This window comes from Ostrea edulis, chromosome 5, assembly GCF_947568905.1.
Source record: "Ostrea edulis chromosome 5, xbOstEdul1.1, whole genome shotgun sequence".
In the NCBI taxonomy this organism is placed as follows: Eukaryota; Metazoa; Mollusca; class Bivalvia; order Ostreida; family Ostreidae; genus Ostrea; species Ostrea edulis.
In genome coordinates, this window is record NC_079168.1 from 20,750,878 (window position 1) to 20,764,545 (window position 13,668).

The window sequence follows — 13,668 nt, forward strand, 5'->3', positions numbered from 1 at the left end:
TCTACTTAAATTATAACGTACGGTATACCGCTCTTTAAAGCCTCTGCATGTTATGTACATGTAATACAATCACTTTATTCTTCTGGAGAGAGAAAACGTTAAAGTTAAGCAAAGTTGAATACCTTTAATCTTGGCAACTAAACTTCTCTTTCATACAGAGAGCTTAAATAGGAATTAGCGCCACTTCTCACTGCTCTTTCAACAAGACAAAACTTCCTGATAAAAAGTTTCGCAACAAACCTTTTAGGTTTTGCTTGTACTTATATGTCTCTGTTTTAATTATATACATGTATATTTATAAAAATCTTGCTGAAACGATTCGTCCATTGTCCTAAACAGTCAAAAGGAATGAGAAGTCTAACATCGACCGATCTTAACTTGATACACAATGGTATTCAGTGACTGTTGTTTTAGTCTGATATAATTAGATAAAGTTCGCAATTCCTTTATTTAGAAAAAAATGTTTAGATTGTATCATGGTGGCATACAAACCGTGGAAGCAGATACCTGTGAAGTGATGTACAATTCTCTTGTGTAATATCATTACATCAAACTAAAACAATAGGCACCTGTCATCTTTTGTAATTTTCTTTTCTAGTGAATACCGTGATAACTTTGTTGCTTGCCCTGGGTGCTGCTGTCTGCGTATCTGCAAAGGGTTATGGGGCAGGCATTGGAATGGGTTATCACCATGGCTACCAATACGCAAAATACATGCCTCAGCCAGCGTATGCCCGAGTGCAGTACTACCGACCTGCATTCGGTGGTTCGGGATTCGGTACCGGATTGGGGCAGGGTAGCGGAAGTGGAAATTTGTTTGGGGGTGGAGGATCTGACATGGGCGGCCTTCTACCAGTCCTTGTCTTTTGTACGTATAGAATCTTGTGTTTGATTTTTGCACAGTTTGAAAGAGTTTGTCATTCCTGAATAAATCGTGTCATACATATCAATTGTATAGTGGCATTCACAAAATAGGAAAAAATAACATCAAATACATTTTTACAACCTGTATTTGATGACTATGAGGAAAATATTCTTATACAATGTATTTATTTTACACTTTTACGGCAGGTTATACTGGTGTGAGAAATATATATATATACACAATATTGGTTACTTGATCTATCGCGCTTAATTTATTTTATTTATTTATTTAATTTTTTTTTTTTTTTTTTTTTTTTTGGCCGGACATATTTCCAACAATAAACACATGGTGCGAATATTCACATTGGTTAAAGAACTATATATATAAGAGCTTAACATGGCCACTGAATGAGAAAGTTTTCTTTTTTCTTCTTAAATAAACTCGGATGTAAAAAAAAAAAAAAAAAACTAGGATAATATTGAAACCAGTTTCGTTTCATTCTGTGTAAGTTGACGTAAGATGTGTCTTTCAACTGAACTAGATTATTATTTTTTTATACTGGTTACTGTACTCTAGTGGTTAGGCGCTGGCTTTGCAACCAGGAGGTCTAGGGTCCGATTCTCGATCCCGACGCCGTATCGGACTCCAGACGTACAACATACTGTAGGTAGTGAATGGTCCTTCGTGAAGTACAGGCTGTTAGAAGTGAAAATCAGTAGTCTTTCGGATATGACCTATGATACGGAGGTCGTGTCACATTAGGCGCCAAATCGATAAAGAATTTTCTCATTGTTAGACAATGAGCGCCATGCACACTAGTTGGTCAAAATATGACATTTCACTTACAGCTGTTGACGTCTCTAAGATTATGAAAAATTCTCGAAATGGGCGTAAAACTACAATCTAAAACATTTTTACAAGTGATGGAGTACTCACCAACTGATGTCCATTTTCACTAAATTGTAGTCCTCGTGTTGGCAATTCTCGCTCCAATGTTGATAGCCTCCCTGACCTCCAGCAACGAAGTGTTCTTTGACAGTCTGGGCATGGGCGACGACGACGATGATGATGATGACGACGACGATGATGATGATGATGATGACAAATAGATTAGGTGAGTATAAAGAAAGCATGAGAGAAAGTAGCACTGCCTTTCATTTCACCTGAATTATTTTCCTGCCATACTTTTATTCGTTACAAATAATATATACATTGTACCTTGGGTATAAAAATGACACCGCAATTATTTTGACATCTCCAATCAACCTATTTTCCTCACTGACTCCAATTATCTCATTCAAATAACTACAAAACAAAATATAACCAATTTCACAAAATATGTTACAACTGAGAGAGAAAAAATATAAACACTGTAATGTCCTTATATGGGGGTAAAGACTATGAAAACTGAACGTTAATCAAGGTAATTTAGATGCTTAAATGATTGTTAAGCTCAAAGAAAATCTTGTCTTAGTCGTAACATTTTCTGTAAACAATATGTTTAAAATAAATGTGTTCTTTTATTGATAGTAATTAATAATATTAGGAATAGTTACTCTATCTATCTGGATACTACCATTGATCGACATGAAATCAATTTGTAAAATATTATTGCATGTACACAATTTAAATAGTTTATCTAACAGCATGTCTGAATGTGTTACAATAAATTCAACATTAAAACAATTCGTAGATCATGATGCTGCCGAGGTATATAAACATGTGTTTTGGTCAGGTGAAACACCTGACCAAAACACATGTATATATACCTTGGCAGCATTGACAGTATTTCATAGTTATGCACTTCTCGGGAATAGTGGTAAGGATACAGGTGTTGGTGGCTACTGTATGTCTGAATACTGACTACTATTTCGGCATAGTACATACAAAAATATGCACCTTATAATTGTTATACAGACTGTCATACCAGATCGGCAACTGATATTCACAATACCAATTATGATAACCGTGTTCTGTGTCATCTAGTGCGTCACTGGATTATCATACGTCATCAAGCGCTACGGGGATAGCACATCAATTAAGCAAAATACATTCATCTCAGATTCCTGACACACTGCATCTACTCAGAGTCTTATTCCATTGTCTATCACATTGGACACTGCATATACTCAGTATATTATTCTGTTTCTTAGTCACATTAGGCAGAGCATATACTCAGAGTCTTATTCCATTTGTTAGTTACATTGGGCACTGCATATTCTCAGAGTCTTATTCCATTTGTTAGTCACATTGGGCACTGCATATTCTCAGAGTCTTATTCCACTTGTTAGTCACATTGGGCACTGCATATACGCAGTATATTATTCTATTTCTTAGTCACATTGGACACGTTTACTAACTATCGTGACTATTAAAGGCCTTCTTTTCAGTCAATAAAATCAATAATTCGATCAGTCAATAAAATCAATAATTCGATCAGTCAATACAATCAATAATTCAATCAGTCAATACAATCAGTGATTCAATCAGTCAATAAAATCAATAATTCGATCAGTCAATACAATTAGTTATTCGATCAGTCAATACAAGCAGTGATTCAATCCGTCAATACAATTAGTTATTCGATCAGTCAATAAAATCAATAATTCGATCAGTCAATACAATTAGTTATTCCATCAGTCAATACAAGCAGTGATTCGATCAGTTAATACAATCAATCATTCGATAAGTTAATACATGTACAATCAATGATTCGATCAGTCAATATATGCAATGATTTAACAATTGAGTTCAGTAAACACACAAAATATCATTATCAACATATTTGTGTGAATCATTTTATAAATACCTACATTGACAAGTTGTAGTCGGTGAAGTTCTACATATGACTTTAAAATGGACGGGTAATGCTCATCCATGTGTATAATGGGGTGCGACCAAATCGGCAGTCGAACATCGCCGCAACGCATATTGGCATGCAATTTCCCGATACACCACAAAAATCCCCACACAGGATCAAGTTCTATGAAAGATTTGGGGTGGGAAATTCAGATATTGTTCAAACAATTTCTCCTCATCTTACCGTCCATTAGAAGCAGTTGATGTTAAATTACTATAGAGTCGTGCCCAGGCGCAGCTGAATTTTCTGGAATGAACGGGACAATCAGATAAAGCCCTATTATAAATTTGCAGATAAAATCACGTCTCCATAATACCTCGTCAATTTGAATTTTTCAATTAATTTCCGTTTAGTTTCTTTAGTTTAAAAAAATCCCTATAAACTTAAATTGCAGAGTTTCTCTTTGACCACCTTGCATGTATTTCGACACAATACCATTAACTACTATTTCGACATGCATGTAATACCCTTACCTACTATTTTGACACAATATCATTACCTACTATTTCGGCATAATATCATTAACTACTATTTCGGCATAATATCATTAACTATTCATAATACCATTAACAATTATTTCGATATAAAACCATTTCGGTTTATGAATCATTGGAATAAAATATCTGAACAGTGGGACACAAATACAATATCTAAAATACTATATTATTTCGTTTTAGGTATATGATGTTAGTTATAGATCTATATTTTTTGCAGGGACAATAGGAAAATGGTTTTATTTTTGCCAGCTGCCTGTGACACAGAATATGAATAAAGTTTGAGTAAATTGTCTTTCTTATTTTGTATATCAATCAACTGACACTGCACTTAGTCTACAGTCAGAAAATGACACCCATACATGTACAGGAAAGAACAGAAACAATCCAACTTAAAATCTGGATGTCAAAGATTAAAAGGTCAAATTGCTCAAAGATGGAGAGATAGTATGCTTTGATATATTGTAGAGTTTACAAGCAAATTAGATCTAGAATATTACTCAGTGATTTTCGTCCATGTCAACCTATAAAAGTGGATTATTGGTGGGAAACATAAAAGGTTAAGTAAATTTTTAACAAACGTCTTGAGCTTTATTATTCAAATTCCTGTTGTGGTAAAAAAAAAATATTGAAAGTGGGACCTATGTTAAATGTATGATTATATAATTACCAAAATATGTTCACGGTTAATACGGTATCAAACTTCGAAAATTATTATCAAGAGAGTCCAATTTAGTATTATCTCTACGCGTGCGCCAAATGATTAATTTGGTCTTGATATTGCCAGATAATGCGTTCAAAATCTTTTCGATTTTCTTGCTAACAGCTAGAGTTTAACATCAACATACAGTAGCGGATCCAGAAAATTTTCCCAAGGAGGGTCGATCTAAGTTTAAAATAGGACCGAAGACACTAAAGTGGCAAAAATGCCCTCTTTTTTTAAGAAATCAGCTAAGGGCGATCGAAACCCCGTAACTCCCTTAAATATGCTACTGACATAAATACTGTCACAATAGGCCTATGATATCACTGAAGCAAGAATTTCACATTTTTCCCGATATCAATAATAGAAATTATTGAATTTGGAAAGGGGGGAATGGATGTCAGCAAACTTTCTCAGTGCAATTTTTTAGGTCTGAATTCTAGGTTCAAAAAATTTAAAATCAAAATTGTCATCGAAATAAACAAACTCAAAACTAGATAAAACTATTTTTCGTAATCTTTTCAGTTAGAAAATCACCTGGTGATTGTGGATGGGGTGGGGGAGGGGGTTAAATTACATGTAGGTATGCATCCCATATATTCTGTAGTCAAGTTTTTGAATTAATTGCACGATTAGAAAATATTGTCGATTATGTTCTTATTCGTTACACTCAAACGAACATAAATCATTTATAAAAATAATAACAACAGTGATATAGGAACAGAAGCGCTCAGTTTATCTTATATGTATATATAGTATAAAACTTTTTTATCTCTAATGTTCTTTTCCCCAAATCTATAAAATTTACAAAATAAAATAATATGATTTAAATACAAGACGGCATATAATTAATAAATATGGTTTATTGAGGGCAGGTGGGTGTGAAAGCGTGTTACTGCATAGAGAGAGAGCCTTCGAATGCGGTAAATTCTTACAAAAGAGAAAGTGTGCACTCAAGTGTTGAATACTTGTAGAACAGGTATTCTATATTTACTTTAGCCAATCAAATTGCAGGATAAATAACAAATTTAAACACCAAGTAAGTACGTCTTCGATAGAATAACGTAAGTACGTGTTCGATAGAATAACGTAACTACGTGTTCGATAGAATAACGTGTTGTAATCACTTCAATAGATACATTAATATAAACATGTTTCCATAGGATAATATAGATTGAATGATGTGAATGTGGTGGTGTTACCACACTTTATGTACTATAACAACTAGTACACTCGTTTTAGAATAACACTCCCATTTTCTGGAATTAAAATTTGAACACTGAGAATTAATAAGAGAATGATGATAAGACTAATAAATCCGACAAAATATACTACACAGTCAATACAGATATATACCCTGTAAAATATACTACACAGTCAATACAGATATATACCCTGTAAACTATACTACACAGTCAATAATATACTACACAGTCAATACAGATATATACTCTGTAAAATATACTACACAGTCAATACAGATATATACTCTGTAAAATATACTACACAGTCAATAATATACTACACAGTCAATAATATACTACACAGTCAATAATATACTACACAGTCAATACAGTATATACCCTGTAAACTATACTACACAGTCAATACAGTATATACCCTGTAAACTATACTACACAGTCAATAATATACTACACAGTCAATAATATACTACACAGTCAATAATATACTACACAGTCAATACAGTATATACCCTGTAAACTATACTACACAGTCAATACAGATATATACCCTGTAAAATATACTACACAGTCAATAATATACTACACAGTCAATACAGATATATACCCTGTAAAATATACTACACAGTCAATACAGATATATACCCTGTAAACTATACTACACAGTCAATAATATACTACACAGTCAATAATACACTACACAGTCAATACAGATATATACTCTGTAAACTATACTACACAGTCAATACAGATATATACTCTGTAAAATATACTACACAGCCAATAATATACTACACAGTCAATACAGATATATACCCTGTAAACTATACTACACAGTCAATATAGATATATACCCTGTAAACTATACTACACAGTCAATAATATACTACACAGTCAATAATATACTACACAGTCAATACAGATATATACTCTGTAAACTATACTACACAGTCAATACAGATATATACCCTGTAAAATATACTACACAGTCAATACAGATATATACCCTGTAAACTATACTACACAGTCAATACAGTATATACCCTGTAAACTATACTACACAGTCAATACAGATATATACCCTGTAAACTATACTACACAGTCAATAATATACTACACAGTCAATACAAATATATAGCCTGTAAAATATACTACACAGTCAATACAGATATATACCCTGTAAAATATACTACACAGTCAATACAGATATATACCCTGTAAAATATACTACACAGTCAATACAGATATATACCCTGTAAACTATACTACACAGTCAATACAGATATATACTCTGTAAAATATACTACACAGTCAATACAGATATATACTCTGTAAAATAAACTACACAGTCAATACAGATATATACCCTGTAAACTATACTACATAGTCAATCATATACTACACAGTCAATAATATACTACATAGTCAATACAGATATATACTCTGTAAACTATACTACACAGTCAATACAGATATATACTCTGTAAAATATACTACACAATCAATACAGATATATACCCTGTAAACTATACTACACAGTCAATAATATACTACACAGTCAATAATATACTACACAGTCAATAATATACTACACAGTCAATACAGATATATACTCTGTAAAATATACTACACAGTCAATACAGATATATACCCTGTAAAATAAACTACACAGTCAATATAGATATATACCCTGTAAAATATACTACACAGTCAATACAGATATATACCCTGTAAAATATACTACACAGTCAATAATATACTACACAGTCAATACAGATATATACCCTGTAAAATATACTACACAGTCAATAATATACTACACAGTCAATAATATACTACACAGTCAATACAGATATATACCCTGTAAACTATACTACACAGTCAATACAGATATATACCCTGTAAAATATACTACACAGTCAATACAGATATATACCCTGTAAAATATACTACACAGTCAATACAGATATATACCCTGTAAAATATACTACACAGTCAATACAGATATATACTCTGTAAAATATACTACACAGTCAATACAGATATATACCCTGTAAAATATACTACACAGTCAATAATATACTACACAGTCAATACAGATATATACCCTGTAAAATATACTACACAGTCAATACAGTATATACCCTGTAAAATATACTACACAGTCAATACAGATATATACCCTGTAAAATAAACTACACAGTCAATAATATACTAAACAGTCAATACAGATATATACCCTGTAAAATATACTACACAGTCAATACAGATATATACCCTGTAAAATATACTACACAGTCAATACAGTATATACCCTGTAAAATATACTACACAGTCAATACAGATATATACCCTGTAAAATAAACTACACAGTCAATAATATACTACACAGTCAATACAGATATATACCCTGTAAAATATACTACACAGTCAATACAGTATATACCCTGTAAACTATACTACACAGTCAATATAGATATATACCCTGTAAAATATACTACACAGTCAATAATATACTACACAGCCAATACAGATATATACCCTGTAAAATATACTACACAGTCAATAATAAACTACACAGCCAATACAGATATATACCCTGTAAAATATACTACACAGTCAATACAGATATATACCCTGTAAACTATACTACACAGTCAATACAGATATATACCCTGTAAACTATACTACACAGTCAATACAGATATATACCCTGTAAAATATACTACACAGTCAATAATATACTACACAGTCAATACAGATATATACCCTGTAAAATATACTACACAGTCAATACAGATATATACCCTGTAAAATATACTACACAGTCAATACAGATATATACCCTGTAAAATATACTACACAGTCAATACAGATATATACTCTGTAAACTATACTACACAGTCAATACAGATATATACCCTGTAAACTATACTACACAGTCAATACAGATATATACCCTGTAAAATATACTACACAGTCAATAATATACTACACAGTCAATACAGATATATACCCTGTAAAATATACTACACAGTCAATACAGATATAAACCCTGTAAAATATACTACACAGTCAATAATATACTACACAGTCACTACAGATATATACCCTGTAAAATATACTACACAGTCAATAATATACTACACAGTCAATAATATACTACACAGTCAATACAGTATATACCCTGTAAACTATACTACACAGTCAATACAGATATATACCCTCTAAAATATACTACACAGTCAATAATATACTACACAGTCAATAATATACTACACAGTCAATATAGATATATACCCTGTAAAATATACTACACAGTCAATAATATACTACACAGTCAATAATATACTACACAGTCAATATAGATATGTACTCTGTAAAATATACTACACGGTCAATACAGATATATACCCTGTAAAATATACTACACAGTCAATACAGATATATACCCTGTAAACTATACTACACAGTCAATACAGATATATACCCTGTAAAATATACTACACAGTCAATACAGTATATACCCTGTAAACTATACTACACAGCCAATACAGATATATACCCTGTAAACTATACTACACAGTCAATACAGATATATACCCTGTAAACTATACTACACAGTCAATACAGATATATACCCTGTAAACTATACTACACAGTCAATACAGTATACACCCTGTAAAATATACTACACAGTCAATACAAATATATACCCTGTAAACTATACTACACAGTCAATACAGATATATACCCTGTAAACTATACTACACAGTCAATACAGATATATACCATGTAAAATATACTACACAGTCAATACAGATATATACCCTGTAAAATATACTACACAGTCAATAATATACTACACAGTCAATAATATACTACACAGTCAATACAGATATATACCCTGTAAAATATACTACACAGTCAATACAGTATATACCCTGTAAAATATACTACACAGTCAATACAGATATATACCCTGTAAACTATACTACACAGTCAATATAGATATATACCCTGTAAAATATACTACACAGTCAATAGAGATATATACCCTGTAAACTATACTACACAGTCAATACAGATATATACCCTGTAAACTATACTACACAGTCAATATAGATATATACTCTGTAAAATAAACTACACAGTCAATACAGATATATACCCTGTAAAATATACTACACAGTCAATAATATACTACACAGTCAATACAGATATATACCCTGTAAAATATACTACACAGTCAATACAGATATATACCCTGTAAAATAAACTACACAGTCAATACAGATATATACCCTGTAAAATATACTACACAGTCAATACAGTATATACCCTGTAAAATATACTACACAGTCAATACAGATATATACCCTGTAAAATATACTACACAGTCAATACAGATATATTCCCTGTAAAATATACTACACAGTCAATACAGATATATACCCTGTAAAATATACTACACAGTCAATACAGATATATACCCTGTAAAATATACTACACAGTCAATACAGATATATACCCTGTAAAATATACTACACAGTCAATACAGATATATACCCTGTAAAATATACTACACAGTCAATACAGATATATACTCTGTAAACTATACTACACAGTCAATACAGATATATACCCTGTAAAATAAACTACACAGTCAATACAGATATATACTCTGTAAAATATACTACACAGTCAATACAGATATATACCCTGTAAAATAAACTACACAGTCAATACAGATATATACTCTGTAAAATATACTACACAATCAATACAGATATATACCCTGTAAAATAAACTACACAGTCAATAGAGATATATACTCTGTAAAATATACTACACAGTCAATAATATACTACACAGTCAATACAGATATATAACCTGTAAAATATACTACACAGTCAATACAGATATATACCCTGTATAATATACTACACAGTCAATAATATACTACACAGTCAATACAGATATATACCCTGTAAACTATACTACACAGTCAATATAGATATATACCCTGTAAAATATACTACACAGTCAATACAGATATATACCCTGTAAAATATACTACACAGTCAATACAGATATATACTCTGTAAAATATACTACACAGTCAATAATATACTACACAGTCAATAATATACTACACAGTCAATAATATACTACACAGTCAATACACATATATACCCTGTAAAATATACTACACAGTCAATACAGATATATACCCTGTAAAATATACTACACAGTCAATAATATACTACACAGTCAATAATATACTACACAGTCAATAATATACTACACAGTCAATACAGATATATACTCTGTAAACTATACTACACAGTCAATACAAATATATACCCTGTAAAATATACTACACAGTCAATACAGATATATACCCTGTAAAATATACTACACAGTCAATAATATACTACACAGTCAATAATATACTACACAGTCAATACAGTATATACCCTGTAAACTATACTACACAGTCAATACAGATATATACCCTGTAAAATATACTACACAGTCAATAATATACTACACAGTCAATACAGATATATACCCTGTAAAATATACTACACAGTCAATACAGATATATACCCTGTAAAATATACTACACAGTCAATAATATACTACACAGCCAATACAGATATATACCCTGTAAAATATACTACACAGTCAATACAGATATATACCCTGTAAACTATACTACACAGTCAATACAGATATATACCCTGTAAAATATACTACACAGTCAATACAGATATATACCCTGTAAAATATACTACACAGTCAATACAGATATATACCCTGTAAACTATACTACACAGTCAATAATATACTACACAGCCAATACAGATATATACCCTGTAAAATATACTACACAGTCAATACAGATATATACCCTGTAAACTATACTACACAGTCAATACAGATATATACCCTGTAAAATATACTACACAGTCAATACAGATATATACCCTGTAAAATATACTACACAGTCAATACAGATATATACTCTGTAAAATATACTACACAGTCAATACAGATATATACTCTGTAAACTATACTACACAGTCAATACAGATATATACCCTGTAAGATATACTACACAGTCAATACAGATATATACCCTGTAAACTATACTACACAGTCAATAATATACTACACAGTCAATACAGATATATACTCTGTAAAATATACTACACAGTCAATACAGATATATACCCTGTAAAATATACTACACAGCCAATACAGATATATACCCTGTAAAATATACTACACAGTCAATAATATACTACACAGTCAATACAGATATATACCCTGTAAAATAAACTACACAGTCAATACAGATATATACTCTGTAAAATATACTACACAGTCAATACAGATATATACCCTGTAAAATATACTACACAGTCAATAATATACTACACAGTCAATAATATACTACACAGTCAATACAGATATATACTCTGTAAACTATACTACACGGTCAATACAGATATATACCCTGTAAACTATACTACACAGTCAATAATATACTACACAGTCAATAATATACTACACAGTCAATACAGATATATACCCTGTAAAATAAACTACACAGTCAATACAGATATATACCCTGTAAAATATACTACACAGTCAATACAGATATATACCCTGTAAAATATACTACACAGTCAATACAGATATATACCCTGTAAGATATACTACACAGTCAATACAGATATATACCCTGTAAAATATACTACACAGTCAATATAGATATATACTCTGTAAACTATACTACACAGTCAATACAGATATATACCCTGTAAAATATACTACACAGTCAATAATATACTACACAGTCAATACAGATATATACTCTGTAAAATATACTACACAGTCAATACAGATATATACCCTGTAAAATATACTACACAGCCAATACAGATATATACCCTGTAAAATATACTACACAGTCAATAATATACTACACAGTCAATACAGATATATACCCTGTAAAATATACTACACAGTCAATAATATACTACACAGTCAATACAGATATATACCCTGTAAACTATACTACACGGTCAATACAGATATATACCCTGTAAAATATACTACACAGTCAATAATATACTACACAGTCAATAATATACTACACAGTCAATACAGATATATACCCTGTAAAATATACTACACAGTCAATACAGATATATACCCTGTAAAATATACTACACAGTCAATACAGATATATACCCTGTAAAATATACTACACAGTCAATAATATACTACACAGTCAATAATATACTACACAGTCAATACAGATATATACCCTGTAAAATAAACTACACAGTCAATACAGATATATACCCTGTAAAATATACTACACAGTCAATACAGATATATACCCTGTAAACTATACTACACAGTCAATACAGATATATACTCTGTAAAATATACTACACAGTCAATACAGATATATACCCTCTAAAATATACTACACAGTCAATACAGATATATACTCTGTAAAATAA

The 13,668-nt window shown here is 31.1% G+C and overlaps 2 protein-coding genes across 2 annotated transcripts in view; both read left to right on the top strand.

Moving 5' to 3' along the window:
* The first annotated feature begins 565 nt into the window (after positions 1 to 565).
* Positions 566 to 2,077, top strand: LOC125652532 (uncharacterized). Its single transcript, XM_048881829.2, has 2 exons — positions 566 to 868; positions 1,832 to 2,077. The coding sequence occupies exons 1-2, from the start codon at positions 679 to 681 to the stop codon at positions 1,972 to 1,974; spliced, it is 333 nt and encodes a 110-aa protein (XP_048737786.1). The 5' UTR covers positions 566 to 678; the 3' UTR covers positions 1,975 to 2,077.
* Positions 2,078 to 4,727: 2,650 nt separating this feature from the next.
* Positions 4,728 to 13,668, top strand: part of LOC125650807 (uncharacterized) — a 28,071-nt gene continuing 19,130 nt past the window's right edge. Inside the window, exon 1 of the mRNA XM_048879328.2 lies at positions 4,728 to 4,778. The gene's annotated coding sequence lies outside the window, so the exon portion shown is untranslated. The remainder of the gene's footprint in view (positions 4,779 to 13,668) is intronic.